The sequence below is a fragment of the Cheilinus undulatus genome, linkage group 18, assembly GCF_018320785.1.
Source record: "Cheilinus undulatus linkage group 18, ASM1832078v1, whole genome shotgun sequence".
NCBI classification, from domain to species: domain Eukaryota; kingdom Metazoa; phylum Chordata; class Actinopteri; order Labriformes; family Labridae; genus Cheilinus; species Cheilinus undulatus.
This window is the reverse complement of record NC_054882.1, coordinates 11,315,115-11,331,635: the sequence shown is the minus strand read 5'-3', so window position 1 is coordinate 11,331,635 and position 16,521 is coordinate 11,315,115. Positions and strand designations below refer to the sequence as shown.

The 16,521-nt window shown below is 39.9% G+C and overlaps 3 protein-coding genes across 6 annotated transcripts in view; 1 reads left to right on the top strand and 2 right to left on the bottom strand.

The window, feature by feature from the left end:
* Positions 1-3,173: 3,173 nt before the first annotated feature.
* ddo (D-aspartate oxidase) lies at positions 3,174-7,271 on the bottom strand. The gene is made up of 5 exons (XM_041812043.1): positions 6,969-7,271; positions 4,355-4,541; positions 4,113-4,221; positions 3,842-4,018; positions 3,174-3,732 (listed from the first exon to the last, which is right to left on the bottom strand). The coding sequence occupies exons 2-5, from the start codon at positions 4,524-4,526 to the stop codon at positions 3,174-3,176; spliced, it is 1,017 nt and encodes a 338-aa protein (XP_041667977.1). The 5' UTR covers positions 4,527-4,541; positions 6,969-7,271.
* Positions 7,272-7,365: 94 nt separating this feature from the next.
* On the top strand, positions 7,366-16,442 carry zbtb24 (zinc finger and BTB domain containing 24). Of its 4 annotated transcripts, none has more exons than XM_041812026.1 (7): positions 7,366-7,384; positions 8,283-9,137; positions 9,463-9,630; positions 9,798-9,881; positions 9,965-10,048; positions 11,503-11,584; positions 11,683-16,442. In XM_041812026.1, exons 2-7 carry the CDS (start codon positions 8,312-8,314, stop codon positions 12,545-12,547), a joined length of 2,109 nt encoding a protein of 702 aa, XP_041667960.1. In that variant the 5' UTR covers positions 7,366-7,384; positions 8,283-8,311; the 3' UTR covers positions 12,548-16,442. The 4 variants fall into 4 exon arrangements, with proteins under 4 accessions (XP_041667960.1, XP_041667961.1, XP_041667962.1 ...); XM_041812027.1 differs by lacking the exon at positions 7,366-7,384 and adding an exon at positions 7,470-7,556; XM_041812028.1 differs by lacking the exon at positions 7,366-7,384 and adding an exon at positions 7,613-7,686 and having other exon boundaries at positions 9,801-9,881.
* Positions 14,508-16,521, bottom strand: part of LOC121525849 (coiled-coil domain-containing protein 162-like) — a 24,592-nt gene continuing 22,578 nt past the window's right edge. Inside the window, exon 22 of the mRNA XM_041812018.1 lies at positions 14,508-14,645. Coding sequence (XP_041667952.1) covers positions 14,592-14,645 — 54 coding nt within the window. The 3' untranslated portion in view covers positions 14,508-14,591. The remainder of the gene's footprint in view (positions 14,646-16,521) is intronic.

Sequence of the window (16,521 nt, the reverse complement as noted above, 5' to 3'; positions counted from 1 at the left end):
TTACTCTCCATACTCCTGTCTTATAGCTTGCTACAATTTGAAACTAACAGTCACTGAAATAACAGAGTGAATCATTTGAAACACTATGAAAAATAAGCAAAGTATTGAATATTTTGACAAACTTTTAACATTTTTAAGAACGTATTATTTTATCTCACTGAATACTGAAGCAAGTCAGTCATTCAGAAACAGTTCAGTTAATAAGTAATGCATCTATCTCCTTAAAACTTAACTATGTCAGCTACAGTGAGATTAGCATTCTCAATACATAATCACGTCTGACTATTACAGACTGCTTTTTGAAAGGCTGGCTTACTCGGACACTTGAAAAGATCATAACATATCAGACAGGTTCAGTGTTACTTGTAACACAAGTTCTTTTCTAACAGTGTCAAATAAAAACCATAGACTAGAACGTACTGGATGAAGCCTGAGTGACGTGGGTTACGGTAAAAGGTTTCTGAAGCCACAGAGGTCGCCATATTGAAAATGCTGTTTCAAAATAACTTTTGGTTAACCTCATAACAGAGGTAACTGCTTTTAAGCCTCCTGACAAACATCTGCTGGCCTGCAGTCCTATCAGTCATGCTCCTGATTGTGCATAACTCAAGTCCTTCTTAAAACCAAAACTGACAAGTTATAAAACGGCTCATCCTCTGATCAGTGCACACATGATTATCTCTGCTGTGAAAATCAGCATTTTAACAGGGACTATTTAAAGGTTCTTTTTGATCAAAGGTAAGAAAGGTACCCAGAACTTCAAGTTCCTGGAACTTCTCTGAAAGGAACCAAGCAGTTCCTGTAACCCGGCATTTTTCAACCCTTTCCCTTAAAAATTTTGAAAGATCTCAAGTCACCCCTGTCAAAAATAATAATAAAAAACATTTTCCATCTGCATGACTGTTTATGCAGTAATAAACATATGAGATAAATTTCTCAGCCCCCTGGTACAACTATTTAAATGCCATGAACGAAATGCGATGTGGTCGTGTTGACCTTAAAAACACGCTTTAATGTTTTTCTCACACCTGCAAAAGTGGAAAAAAAACCCTGCATGACCCCAACACTGTGATTTCAGAGCATAGGAGGGGATTTTGGTTATTTGTATTCATGTTCATTCGTGGTTGTATATAAAGCATTGTGAAGACCCCCTTGTTGAGAAAGACTGCTGTAAGCCACTGTTTTCTGCATTTCCACCAGGGTCTACTGTCCCAAGAAGACAAAGCAAATCATACAGGTTTTAGGAAGTAAATATTACTCTCTAACTAATAGAGATTTAGATGCTAAGGATCTGATTTTCAACAGAACTAATGTAGATGCCAGGGTTTTTTTAAGCTTAAACTGTGTTTGTAGTTTTAATTTGAATTCTGTTCTTTGTGAGTTAAATATTTTTTAATTTCTGTTTGGCTGTATTGAAATGAAGATCAGGGGACTGACAGTTTCTGTAACCTGTCAGGGTTATCAAACTATGACATTTTTAATGATGATAAATCTCTAATAGTTAGTATCCCCCTTTTTGCCGCACCGTTTTGCATTTAGTTTTGGATGTATGTACCGTCTTTTAAAGGTATTAATTCAGGGTATTTGACTTCTTTTTTTGAATAAAGACCTTATTTTTGGTCTGTAGAAAAAGAAACTTCAGTTAGATCAAAGAGTATGACATGAGCTTAGCCTTGAAAAAATGAACTTGATATGACTGCAAAGGAAACAAGGGAACAGTAAAAAGATGAATGTCCATGCAGAAGACCTGACTTGTCCACTGAGCTGTCTTGAGTTTTTTTAAACTGAGAAATTAAGGAGCAGTGGCTGCAAGGAGACATCCCATTGGCTTAACCAAAGCATGCTGAGAGGGACAATTAAGCATGTGATTGAAAAAAAAAAGCACCAATTATTGGCATTAATTTACCAGGATTAATACTGACAGTCTATTACATTGTTATAATACAATCAATTGTCTGTAGATTTTCAGTCATCTAGGTTATCTAAAGCATGACTTTAACGGGGCGAGTAGACTCGGTTAAGGTTGTTGAAGATGTTTCTGCCCTCCTATGAAAGGCGTCAGCTCTTAATCTGACCGGGGCCACAGAGAAATGTTTGTCAATCAACAGAATGCCAGTGATTTGGGTGGAGAGTCGATGGCAGAGTCATTGACCTAGTTACCCATAAAAAACATTCATCACTGCAGACCTTCCCCGAGCAGGGACTCTATAAGGAGTACATCTCCTACACCATAACTAAATGTAGACCCTGGTTCCTGTGGTCAAAAGCACCTTATCTGACTCCCGGTGCTTCTGCAGACAGCCTCTGGTGGACACTTGAGGAGCTGCAGGTTTTTGCACTTCAGCGTTGGCCTCATTTTTCAGCCTTTGAGGTTGCAGCTTGGGCAAAACATTTTGCATCATCGGTTATCAAACTAAATATTGTGACAGCAATCCTGAAGCACTGGAAAGTCCTAGATATGATGTAGTTGACACAAAAATGTCAGCAGTCCTCAGAACTTTAATTTGCACTTTTTGGAAGGAAAAACTTTAGCTGTGTAGCAGTTGACCAGTAGTTTTATACCCAGCAAGCATTTTCTAACATGTAAACTATGTCTATTTCACATTAATATCAGTAATTTATGTGCTTAAATTTTTTTGTTTATTCATTAAAATAATAAAGTTTTCATTTCATAAGTGCATTTTTCAAAATGCTGGCAGGCTGTTGATCTTTTCTTTTCTCTCTTCTATAAACTTTCACGTGTTTCACTTAGAATGATCTGACTGTAAGGCCCAATCCCAATTCCCCCATTAACCCTCAATCTTAACCTTCAGTCTCTAAATGCGCGATCCCGCAAAGTGCGAGGGCTGTCCCAATACTCTCGAGAGTTGAGCTTAAGGGCTGAGCTTGAGGGTAAGATTGAGGGTTAAGGGGAGAAATGGGATTGGGCCTATATCTTGGTGCATGAAGGCAACTCTTGTTGGCAGCTTCAAGTAGGAATGAGATGAGTCTCTCTTACCACATTTTCTCCTGAGAAATTAACAGTCATTACCAGTTTCTCTATCTACATAGTGCAATTTAATCAGACCTGTTGCATATCTGAAGGTCTGATGTCATGTTTATTAGTTAGTGTTTATAATCTCAATCTTTTCTTCTTTCCAAAGTGTTATCATCAATCAATGAGGCGATTAAGTTCACAGTTTTGCCTGCAGCTTCATATCGTGGAGGCACTGCCAGACCAGCCCCAGAGCATCCTGTGCGGTTCCCCAGGCGAGGGTGACTCCCCAGCCTCCGTGGCCGTAGTTGTGCACCACCGGCACCCTGCGACTCTGCAGCTGCACCACTTCCCTCTCCACCCTCGGGCTCTTCCTGCCGGGCCTCAGCCCCACCCACTCACTGAGGATTTTGGCTTTGCTGAGCGACGGCTCCAGCCTGCAGCAGCGCTCCAGGATGCCCTTCGAGTCTTCTTGGTCCACGTTTAATCTCCAGTCGTGCTGCTGTCTAGTGCCACCGATGGTGACAGATTGGATGCCAGGGTAGATGTAGGTCTTTCCATCTCCATCTCTGATGAAATGCTTCAACCAGGGGGCCTCCACTTTGAGGATCTGGCCTCTGACTGGGTACACCTCAGAGTCGCCCACCAGCGTTTTAGAGCCCAGACCAGAGCAATTTACAATGATATCAAAGCCACTACTCAGCTCCTGGAGACTGTTGACCTTCTTTTTTTGGACCTGACCGCCAGCTTTTCTGAATCTGCAAAAACAAAGACCCTCTTTAACTCAACCGTTCACTTTTACTTCTGTGAAAACAAAAATATTCAAGCTTCGTAGCAGTTTAAACTCTGTTGAAAATTTAAACTAACCTCTTCTCAAGCCAAGGCAGGTAGGTGGAACATTCGCACTTCACAGTGGTGAACGCCTGGCCAAACTTGTGATCTGGAAACCTTTTCAATTCCTCATCGGTCATGAACCTAAATCCAATCAAAAGCTCTGAAAAATGGGGCTTCTTATCAACTGGAACCTCCTTGAAAATCTGCCAGCTGGAGAGAGAAAATAAAAATCACTTGTTACAGGGAGATCTTTCACAATACTGTCTGGCTGAATGTTTATATAGCCTTGAATAAAAGCTGATACCCAGAGCTGATCATAACCCCAGCCTCAGGTGAGTGTTGGGATTGAGCAATAGCCAACAGGTGATCAAAGCTGTCCTTGAACCAGCGCCTTTGTCTTTCCAAGGGAATATCTGATTAAAAATGCAAAAACATTCATTTCAAACATGCAAAACTAATGTGTGACTATAAACTTGCATAATATTGAAATGCTGTGCAGTGAGTTTTCCCTTTTATATATGTAAGGCATTTTCCTAGAGATCATACCTGGGGACGTTCCAGGATACAGGATTCCTGCAGCTCCATCACTCGTGGTGTCCGGACTGAACTTCTCAGCCAGCAGGGTGACAGAGCAGTAAGGGAGAGCCTCAGCGATGCAGACAGCGGTGGAGAAGCCGACCACGCCTGCTCCCACCACTGCGATCCTCACACTTTTCATCCTGAGCGGACCAGACTGGAGGTAAACGAGACCGAGAGAGTTGTGTCAAATGCAGCCTGAATGCTGCTGAACAACCTTTAATCTTAAACTATAATCCAGTTACTAACCTTTATGTTCACCTTAACTGACAGCACAGTCCAAGGATCAATTACACAAAGCACTGTACAGTCCAACAGCCTGTCATTGTAATAATATATTACATAACAGATGTTGTAAACTGGGACACGCAGACACAGGGAGATATCAATGCTGCATTGTTCTGTGTTACTATTCCCTCTAATCTTGAAGGTATCAAGTCTTGGCATCAAGTCAAATCAATCAAGTCAAATCTACAACACTTTATCATAGTCAGTGTAACATGTAAAATAAACTCAAGCAGGAAAGTTGGATTTAGGCAATATCGATACTTGCATATAGAAATAGTCCTTTAAACACACTTTAAAGTTGAAGGATGAACAAAGAAACAAACTTAAGTCAGTAGCACACACTTTTAAGTTTAAGGAACGAGAATGAACGAAGACTTTGGCTGACACAGGTTTGCCAATCCTGCCTCCTAAGAACTTAATCATGCTCACAGCTGATATATTGACTGTAAATCTTGGAGGTAATGTTTGTATCTGGGTTATCGATATCATGTTCCCAACAGGCTGTTTGCAATTATGTGATCCTGAATGTCCATTAGGGGTCAGGAAGTTGGAGACAGCCAATGGGAATGAATGGGAATGGAAGAACACCTCTAAATGGGCCTGTAGGCTGTAATTATCATCAGCAATTTTTTTTTTTTACAGATTTACCTGGCTTGGAGTGATCCATATCACATACTCACAGTCCTGCAGACTCCCTTATGCCGTTTAGTCAGATGAAGGGAGACAGGAGGCTTGGACTGAGCAAAGAGGCTAGCTGAGCCCCTTTAACATGCACAAATTACTCATTTTGTCACAATCATGCTTTTAATCGGAACAGTGATATACTATCAACCGAACGGGGTGAAGGACCGAGTAGCCACTAAAGCTATCTCCTGTTAGAGCTCCAGTTTCCTTGCCCCCATCCTTTGCTGTTATTGAATCCACATTTAAGAAGCCAAACTGGTTCCAAATGAAGAGCAACTAACTCTGCTGAGCTGAGTCAAATGATCTGGGTCTCTGAAAAGACATGGATTTCCTTTAATGAGTGAGACTGGATGGACATCAGCTGAAGAAACGAGGCATGAGCAAAGTTTAATGAACTGTACTTTGACAGAACTGTACTGAACCAAACCAGACCACTTTGTGTTGACTGACCATGAGCGCTGATGCTGCTCGCCCAGGCTCTAGACAGAGGCTCTTTTAAATTCCAACCTGCTGTTGTTTCTCTGAGGTTTTTTTTTTTTTTTTTTTTTTTTTACTTATTATCTTGCCTGAGTATAAAGTAGCTTAAGAATTAATAATGTTTTTATTTTGCGCACTTTGAATGCTTGGCGTAGTTGTACACCAAGCAGAACATGGCCTTTTTGGCAGCATTTCTCTCTTTACAAAGCCCTTCTTGGCCCAACAGTTGTTCTCTGCTGTGTCACGTTATCTGCAAAGGACCTATATTGTGCATCCCTACTCACGTTGCAATTTCAAATCAGTACAAATAAAGACAATTTAAATCATTGAATAAAATGTGTACTGCAATACTCATTGTTAAACAGCAGAGGGTGCTATGTGCTTTTGGCTTCTCTTGCTTGACACCAAGAAATGAAGCATTTAGAGGAAGAAAGTTAAGTTTTTCTGTAGAGCCTGACAGAGAATTTGAACTATAAAATCATACATGAATACATAATGCCATGATACATACTGTAATGTAAGCTGATCATTATAATATCAATCTAGAGACAGTTACACTATAGCTCTGCACTTCTTCTAAGACCTGTCCCATTAATATAGTGTTAGTATGTTGTTCATTAAACTGCCCAATCAAGAGTTTTTTAATAGGGCAGAAGAAATTGGTTGGGCAAACTGATGTTTTTTTTTTCAGTCAAACATTAGATAAAATATTTGCACAGAAATAAACATTTGTGTCAGTAATGACCAAATTCTCTCAGTCGGTGCAGCTCTAGAAAACATCTATTCTGTACAGAGAAAGAATGTGCACAGGATAAGATGGTTGAAAGTTAGCAGGTAGTTTTGTTCATCCTTTTTAGTTTAGTCATAGGCATTCCCACCATGTTCTTTTGCATTAAGGAATAATCAGTTCATTGACACTGATTACAATGTATTCAAAGACTGCCGAGTAAAACCAAGATGACATTTGATGTAATGTAGGTGCAGAGAGTTTGATAACCCTTTGATAAAGTACAGACACTGCTGTGTAAAGTTAAAATGATTCAGGTGGATAAATCGATTTCGTGTTGGCACACGTCTTGTGGTTGACATATTCTTAAAATACAGCGAAAGCACCTCAAAATGTAATGAAACCTACCTTTTATGAAGCGATGTGTGCTGCTGTCACTGCACACAGATCTGTCAGTGGGTTGTTGTTTCTACTGTCATGAGAGAACTTGCAAGTCCTGGGGGCAGTCTTCTCAGCAAAACACGTCAAATTAAACAAGTGTTATTCCAACTGTAAGAAAACTGACTGATCTTCACAGATTGTTGCTTTAATTAGGCTGGTTGTGATCATTTTTAACGATTAAAAGAAAAATATGGATCACTAAATGTCTGTTTCCTGGAGTAAATAGTTGATCTACAAAGCATATGGCTGTATACTACATAACTGAACGTATGTCCGCATGATGATCCGCAGCGTATTCAGATCAACTGCTTGGATCTCGTCAGACGCCCCCCTCTCGCGATAGCTCGTTTCACTTTTACGTCTCCGTCCAACGCCAGTGGAAGGTAAGGTCCTAAAAGCTCACTATTTTAAATTGCACCGCTGTTTATTGTGTGGCTTTAAATGGCTCGGGTCCTTCTACAAATATAAGTTTAACTGGTCTAAAGTTAGTTTTCCAAAATACTCCAGTCTCACGCTTTGTTGTCCCGACTAGCTTCGAGCTGCTTCAAGCTAGCAGTGAGTGCATTGTTTGTTAGCCTGCTTGCTAACAGAAATGGTTTTCATTACTACACAGGTTTATGTGCAACACTGAGACTGACCGTTACTGAGGAAAACTTTGTCTAAATGTGGTGGCAAGTAAAAAACGGTAAAAAGAAACCCGTAAAGCTGTTGTTAAGATAGAGTAAAAAAACAACGATCATATTTGACAAACCTAAGGTCTGAAGTAATAAATTAATCGATATATCATTCGTGTTTCTGATGCTAAATTTATGAAATTTAACATTTTCATACAGTGAGGGTTAATTTTCTGGGTTCTTACTTGATTTACTTTAACTGCTAAAGTAAGGGGGATTTTTTTCATTTTCTTTAGACTCCTTTCATTTTTCTCAGTGAATGAAATATGTAAATAGGTAAATAAAGCTGACATGCTTTCACATGACTAAATACTTAGCTTAAGAAACTACACTGAGCTCATGAAGAAATATAAAATATAATGTTAAAAACAATAGTAATATTATCTGTTGATATTCTAGTTTTCATATCGATCAAGTTGTCGTTTATTGTATTTACTGTCTGGAAATGGTAAAAACAAAAAATCCAGTCATAAAGGCTAAAATAAGTTATTAGTGTCAAAATAATAATAATAATTAACTTAACACTAACAGATTACATGAAAAAACGGGGACTGTGTTGATACAATATTCAAACACATGTATTTTTTTTTTCTGAATGTGTCTGCAGGAGCAGAGCTGATCATTTAAGGAGTAAAGATGTCTCAAGAAGTAACATCCAGGACCCCTACTGTCATGGACCTCCATTCAGATTCACATAAACAGAGCATCCTGAGTAAGTTCGACAAGCTCAGGAAAAAAGACCTGCTCTGCGACATCACTCTTGTCGTAGAGGACAAGCAATTCAAGGCGCACAAAGCCCTGCTGGCAGCCAGCAGCGAGTTCTTCTCCCTCATGTTCACAGCAGGAGATCAGATGTCTGCTCAGTCCACCTTCAGGCTGGATGGTATGGCAGCTAAGATGTTTGCAGCTGTTCTGGATTTCATCTACAGCGCTCAGGTGTCTGTGGAGGAGAGCGCTTTGGAGCAGCTCCTGGTCACGGCTCGTCTTATGAAGGTCAACGAACTTGTCAAAGGTCTCGCTGAACTCTCACCTTCTGCTGCAGCTCCTGAAGCTGAAAAGAGCCTCAAACCTAAGGAGCCAAATCTTAAACGCAAAAGAGGAAGACCAAGGAAGGTCATAAATGTACCGGTATTAGATACAGAAGGGAGACGTGATCCACAGGAGTACATGGAGGAGGTGCAGGATGGAGATGTGGACTGTGATGTTGTGACTGAGCCACAGCCTAATGAAGACGATCCAGATTATAACCCAGGAGTCAATCAGAGCCGGCTGAGCAAACGTAAGATCAGACCCCCGGTAAAATTCGAGAGCTACAAGGTGGGAAGTGACACAGCAGAAAACAAAGAGCCTGGGAAGAGAGGCAGGAAGAGGAAATACCCAAACACAGAGTACCCATGTGAGGAGTGTGGCAAAATGTTCAAAAACCCACTCTTCTTAAAGGTCCACCAGAGGACTCATACAGGTAATCTGACATGTTAAATCCAGTGCTTATTAATTTTCAGAGGTGGGACAAAATCAGTGTTTTGCAAGTAACAAAGAGGTCTTAAGTCCCAAAAAAGACAGGCAAGCCAAGTCAAAGGGCCTAAATAAATAAATAACATGATCACTGAGACTGAATTAAAGGTTGGTATGGTTCAATAAGCAAAACTAAAGAATGAAACTCATGTGTTTGTTTGGATTGGAAAAAAAATGTTGGATGATCAACGTAAACCAGGCCCATCATCATACAGTACCTCCCATCCCTCTAAATCTATCATTTTTTTCACTGTATTTTCCTTTTTCTCTAGGAGAGAAGCCTTTTCGATGCCCGGTTTGTGGGAAGTGTTTCACCCAGAAGCACACCATGCTGGTCCACCAGCGCATGCACACTGGAGAGAAACCTTTTGTTTGTACGATCTGCTCCAAAGCGCTCTCTACTAAAAACTCCCTGCAAGAGCACATGAACCTCCACGAAGGTATGATCTGATGAAATTAGCAAAGTGCAAATCATTTTTGTTTAATGACTGTTTTGCCAAAAAATGCATGAATTAAGAGGAAGTATATGATGCAACATCTAAAAAAGCTCAACCCTTGTGCTTGTTCATTACTCCTCTACTAAACTTCTCTTTCTCTGCATCCTCAGAAGAGAAATCTTTCAGCTGTGATAAATGTGGGAAGACGTTCACTCAGAAAAGGCAGCTTAGAAGTCATTATAAAGTTCATACAGGTGAGAATGAGTCACTTTAAAAGCAGCAGATTATCTGTGAAGTGAACGTTTTTTCGATAATGTCTTCTCTGTCTCTGGTAAAGGTAAATCTCTACCTGAATGTGCTCAGTGTCATCACAAGTTTTTGGACACAGCTCAGCTGAAACAACACCTGAGAACTCACACAGGTAAAGTCTGACAAAGTTTCAATGAATCTACAACTATTTCTTGCTCATAACTCATTGTAACTTAAGAAGTGAGCCACAGTTCTCTCACAGGAACTATTTTGTCATGCATCTTCATTGTCTGTTTATCAGCTTTACCTGATTGAGAAAGTCATCTACCCAAATTATGTTTATGCTTGCATACAAATATATGGATATATACATACTCAGGAGACCAAGAGCAGGTCTGCAATATTGACCAATTTTGAATCTTCCTGTGCTGTCTAAAGTTGTGGAAAAAGTGGGGACAGAACAACTGGTTGATCATTTATGTTAGAATCAATCAAATCAAATCTTTTATACCCTGAACAGTTTAGCTTTTGACATTAACAATCCGCAGGAACAGCAGCTTTTTTTTTTGTAGAAAATGCAAAATGTTCTGTGGGGTCAGGGGAAATGTCCTTGTTGTGGTGCTCCTTGACTTGAAAAAGGTGTTTTTCCCAACAAGCTTTTAATTAAATGGCTTCTTATTTATAGTAACAAGAGTGATGTTTAAAGATCGACTCAAACAATGTCTTTCCTTCGACAGATAAAATGGGTATACACCAAGGATCATTGTAAGGCTTTTGAATTTTAGCCTTCTTATTAATGATCTGCCTGAAAGTTGTCTGGTTGCTGGTTGTCTGCTCTATGCTGATGATACAGTCTTATACACTTCAGCAGACACCAAACAAGGCAATTGAGAGATTATCATAATATATGGACGGAGTATGTAAGTGGATTGGTCAAAATAAACTCACTTTGAACATGAAAAAGACTATTAAAATCCCAATATAACCAGCAAAACACAGAGTGACAGTACAGGGAGAAGAAATTGAGATGGTTAATGAATTTAAATTTTTAGGTGCAGTTCTAGACTCCAATCTTAAACACAGCTGTATATCCATGCACTATTTTTTTCACATATGTTTTATCATGTGACAGTGTGGTGCCAAGCCTCCTTGACTATGATTAAGGCTGATGCATCTTTGGATAACCAAGCATCACTGTCACATACTGAAGCAGTATAATTTGCTCTTTTTTGATAATTTTATAAAATTTTCATGCTTGAAGCTGGTTTTAAAATGCTTACAAAACTAAGCACCAAAAATTGTATGCAAACTTTTAGCTTAAGTGTGCTTAACTCTGTTGGTTGACATGGTTCTTTGGCTTCTCAAAACATCTTTGGTGGCTTAGCTGCTGTCTTTTTATCCACAAATTCCACGCTGTCTTTTACCCCTTTTCCACCAAGCCAGCCCCAGTGCTGGTGTTTGGCTAGAGCTAGTCCAGAGTTTGAGTAGAGGCTTCAGCACTCTGTATCTTACGACAGTTAAGTTGCATTTAGGGACCTCTGATGGTTGCCAAAATGCTCCAAGTTGTATTCCTACATATTGTTGTTTTAAAGTATTTGAGCTACCAGCGTTATTGTGTGACTACAGGTGAGAAGCCGTTTACCTGTGAGATTTGTGGGAAGTGTTTCACAGCCAAGAGTACACTGCAGACTCACATCAGAATCCACAGGTGAGAAATAGACTCTAGACCTGAGGTGTGCATGACTAATATAAAAAAACTGGTTTCAATCTTAAAGCAAATGTTAAATAAATGTGTCCATTTTGCAGAGGAGAGAAACCGTACGTCTGCAACATCTGCAACAAATCCTTCTCAGACCCGAGTGCCAGACGCCGACATGTGGCCTCTCACTCTGGAAAGAAACCCTTCACATGCTCCTTCTGCAGCCTCTCGTTCACCCGCCTGGACAATCTGAGAACACACACCAAATCACACAACAAGGAAAGAGCTGCAGTTACAGAAACCTCATCAAACGCCGCAGAAACAGACGCTGCAGCACCGCAGGAGGAGGTACGAAACATCCTACAGCTGCAGCCGTACCAGCTTCCCTCCTCCTCAGAGCAGGAGATCCAGCTGGTAGTCACCGCAGACGTGGACAACATCAACTTTGTGCCAGGTCAGAACCAGGAGATCAGCATCATCACCACAGAAGGGGAGACGGCAGAATCGGCACACTCCAGACTCACCCTGCTCACTCAGTCATCAGGGAACATACAGAACGTGGCTCTGGTCACACAGGGCGGCGTTGTTGACCAGAATCCTCACATCCAGACGATAAGCATGCTGGAGGGTCAGGTGACGCAGCAGCCAGAACAGATGCATGTGATCACGCTGAGTAAAGAAGCCATGGAGCAGCTGCAGGCTCATCACGGCCCCACGCAGCCCCTTCAGATCACACAGAGACCCGTGCAGCAGCTGCAGCTGATGCATCAGCCGGTTCAGTCTGTCGCTCAGGAGACGACAGGCAGGGAGCAGCACAGTCAGGCCATTCACATCAGCAACCAGAGCAGCCAGCCCATCTCCATCAGCCAGACCAGCCAGCAGATCTCCAACCACCACATCCAGGGACAGACGTTCCAGATTCAGGCCGGGACCGTGTCATACCTGTACACCACCGGGCTGCAAGAGAGCTGAGACTGGGACGGGCCAAAAGACTAAACTTACTAAGGATGCCTTTTCATAAGCTCCAAAAGCAAACAGGACCATCAGCAACAAAACAGATGATTTCTGTATTTTTGATTTTAGAGTTGCTGCAGGTTCTCAGATGAAATGAGTTACAGTGGCTGCAGAGACGCCTTATAAAAAACATTTCCACTGCAAAAAATGATCAATAAGGGATACAGGTAACCTAAAATAAAGCAGGAGGACTTTAAGACATAGCTTTCACATATACAGGATAAAGTCAGCATAGTGTTTAAAGGTACTTTTTCGTCCAGAGGAGACGCCAAAATCCAATCTAAAAAAAAATCCAAATTTAATTATAAAGCATATTTACACTAGAAATATAAAACAGATTTAAAAGAGGAACAATGTAAAAACAGGAGGACATAAGAGAATCAATAAAAACAGGGAGGATATAAAGCAAATTCTCACAGAGCCAAAAGCTAGGGAATAAAAAGCATTTTTAAGCTTGATTTAAAAACAGGCAGTGAAGGGGACAGCTGAACATGAAGATGCAGAGCATTCCAGAGCTTTGGCACAGCTACTGTATTGACCTTGGGACAGTCAGAAGTAGATGATTGGTGGATCTGAATGTCTGTGATAAATTATGGTGTTATAAAGGTCAGACAGTTAGGAAGGAGCCAGCCTGTTTAAAGATCTCAAAGTTATTAAGAAAACTTTAAAACCAATCCTAAAATGCACTGGAAGCCAGTGAGGAGAGGCTGAAATGGGGGAAATGTGGTCATATTTACTTTTACAAGTTAATAGATGAGCTGCTCTATTCTGGACAAGCTGAAGATGAAAGAAAGAGGCTTGGCTGGCACCAAAATAAAGAGCATTACAATAAACAGGGTGAATCATGATAAAAGAATGCATACTGTAACCTTCTCAAAATCATTCAAAGGACTTAACATTGAATAAAAGCCAACGATGCAAAAAACTAGCTGTCCATGATAAACCCCAGATCTACAAACTGTAGATCCTCACAGGAGCGTTAAACCAGTGTTTCTCAATTGGTGGGTCTGGACCTAAAAGTGGGTTGTGAATTTGTACCTGGGGAAAAATATGCCGCAAACATCTGAAGAACGGAAGCCCTGGAGGACATGGATCCATGAGTTACATTTTGCACCTATGATAACGAGTACATTTTCAGATCTCAACTTGTTTATAGCCTTCTCATGCGGGCTACGCAGCATATACATAAGAAATACTATATAATTTTTAAAACATGGGACGCAGCAGACAATTTCTCGAGATTTTTCATCCTACAACACTCTTGCGTACACACTTGACAACTCAGCTAGACCGTGACTTCACACACCAGCCGACCTGCCAATGACCCCACAGTGAGGATTCCCAACACACGAGATCTCACTGAATCCTGCGTCATGCTAAAATACAAAATTATTAGAATGTCAAATTCCGTCTTACCGAGGACTCGTGTCTTAAATCAAAGAAACCCTTTTCTTACTATTCTAATTTTTGACAATACTGGGCTAACCTGTCAGTTTTACAATGTCTCTATGCTGGAAGAGAGTCAAACACATGACTTACAAGAACTTGTCACAGGAAATCTGTAAAAACACAAATAAGCTGATGTTTATTTTTCGGTTACATGAATTAAACACTGTGAAAATGTGCAGTTTAAAACTGTAAAATCAATCGGACGTAAATAAATAATTATGGTTTGGGACTGAGATACTGACCAGAGCTGTGTGTTGGTGCTGCACTGCTCTGTCTGGCGTAATGACTGTTTTTTTATTCAGTTCTCAAATAAACTTTAATAAAACACCGCAATGAATAAAATGAGATGAACCTTTAGAAAGCTTTACATCAGAAATAAAAAACTGTGACTTTTCTTCACATGCCGCTGCAATAACATGATAATGAATCCTGAGATTCAGTAAAGTGTTAACATTCATCTGTGAGCGCAGAAAACAGACTGCTGTGCATGTCAAACAGCAGCTAACTTGTTAAACGAGTCTGTGTTGCTTATTAAAATACCGCAGGGTGAATCTCACAGGGTTGGTAAGGATGTCTCAGCAGTCAGGACACGCAGGCGAGCCGGATCCTGGAAGGAAGAAAAGCAGAGGCAGAGAGGACTAATGAGAGTTTTTATTACAAGAGTTACTGTATTACTTTGGTTAATATGTAGCGAGAAGGACAAAGATGTTTAATCTACTGTCCTCCTGTAGAGATAAAGTAACTACAACCTGTGTATAAACAACAACCATATTTTCTTAAAAAGTTGGGATGCTTTGAAAAATGACAAAAATATGATGTGGTTATTTGCAAAATGTTGAAACTCACTCTGATTTCTGATTCCACTCTAAAAAAAAAACTTTAACATTAAAGGTGAGAAATTTCGTTATTTGTGTAAAACTAAATGCCCATTTTAAATTTGATGAAAGCAACATTTTTTTTCTGTCAAGCTTTTACATTCACTCCTAAACTTTGATATGAAAGTTGATTAAACAGCCAAATGAATGCTGAGCTGCTGAGCAACAGTTTTTATAAGTTGTCAGTACAAATGTGTCTATGTTTTTCTATTGAGGAAGTAACTAAAAAAAAAACCTTATCTGAAATAAACAACTCAATGACAACTTTAGAGCTCCCCCTGCTGGCAAAAAATGTGACCTGACTGAATAATCTTGATAGCAGACCTGTAAATATGGCTGAGCAGTATATCAAGTTTAAAGATGTATATTGATATAGTTTAAATCAAGATAATGGGAAAGAGGATATGTTTGTATCAATATAGATTTTTTTAATTTAAATAACAATATATGCTTCTGCTGCCTCAATCTGAAAACTGCTGAGTGAAATGTTCAGATAGGAAGAAAAAATGTCAGGCGTAATGTTTAGCAAAAAGATTGTCCACCATAAGAACCACTAACAGTAATGTGCTCAGGTTTACAGAGTGTTCCCACACTAGTACACAGCTCTGTAACCCATTACCCCAACACTGCTGAGGATTATGCAAAAGTTAAAAATGCCAACCATTCAGACAACCGCTCAGTCAACAATCAATCTCCCAACCTGACATCTTTGATTTTGTACATTTTTATATTTGAATTTGTGAATTTTAATGTGTAAATTTGTCTTTTTCATTTTGACTTGCTTTGGCAATGAAAGCTAACATTTCCATGCCAATAATAAAGCCTTTGGATTTAAATTAAAAAATCATGTTTACTTGTCCCAGCCTTTAACAGCCAGGCCAGTGGGAATCAGGAAAGTTGCTCTTCTTTGACTGTAAATTTAAGAATAATCATTTCTTTAAGTGAAAAAGGCCCATTTTTAAGTGAACTTAATATACAAGGGGTCTTAGATGTTTTTGTTTGTAACACAGGGTGGCTATCCTTTGCTGGGTGGGCTGCCAAGACAAATATGGGAGAATAAAGTAACTTCCTTAGGAACCCCTGCATCAGTGCTTTAGAAGATACAAGATCATCTGTTTGAAATGTTTAGGGAGGGATCGTTTAGGTTAACTTAATTTAGGAGCATTTATTAGTAACATTAAACAATTTTCACACCAGTCAGTACCACAGCAACTAAAATACAAGTCCTAGAGGTCAGTATTGAGTACTTTATTGTTTCAATGAAAAATTGCAGGCAAGCTCCTGCAAAGTGTCTAAATTGGCAACATTTGAATAAAGAGGGTTTCCTTTGTTCCTCACTCTTTACACCCACTTTTCCAAACGTTCTAAACGTATTTGTGCAATTTGGACAATCTCTCACTCATGTTGAAAAACAGGACTAAATAGTGTGAAGATGGTCTAGCAGTTATGTACGCGGGCAGCCCAGGTTCAAGTTTAGCCTGCTGCTCCTTTCCCCCAATCCCTGTTTCTGACTCTGTCTTCTGTCCTCCTCTCCAAAATAAAGGCATAAAAAGCCCTAAAATATATCTTTAAAAAAGGACTAAAGATCATCAGGTGTTTGCACTTTGT

Excerpts from the sequence above, each read along its gene's own strand:
- ddo (XM_041812043.1), bottom strand. The coding sequence starts at position 4,526 with ATGAAAAGTGTGAGGATCGCAGTGGTGGGAGCAGGCGTGGTCGGCTTC. Across the intron at positions 4,222-4,354 it reads GTATCCTGGAACGTCCCCAG|ATATTCCCTTGGAAAGACAA; the intron begins GTATGATCTCTA and ends ATTTTTAATCAG. Across the intron at positions 4,019-4,112 it reads GGGGTTATGATCAGCTCTGG|CTGGCAGATTTTCAAGGAGG; the intron begins GTATCAGCTTTT and ends TTCTCTCTCCAG.
- zbtb24 (XM_041812026.1), top strand. The coding sequence starts at position 8,312 with ATGTCTCAAGAAGTAACATCCAGGACCCCTACTGTCATGGACCTCCAT. Across the intron at positions 9,138-9,462 it reads CCACCAGAGGACTCATACAG|GAGAGAAGCCTTTTCGATGC; the intron begins GTAATCTGACAT and ends CTTTTTCTCTAG. Across the intron at positions 9,631-9,797 it reads GCACATGAACCTCCACGAAG|AAGAGAAATCTTTCAGCTGT; the intron begins GTATGATCTGAT and ends CTGCATCCTCAG.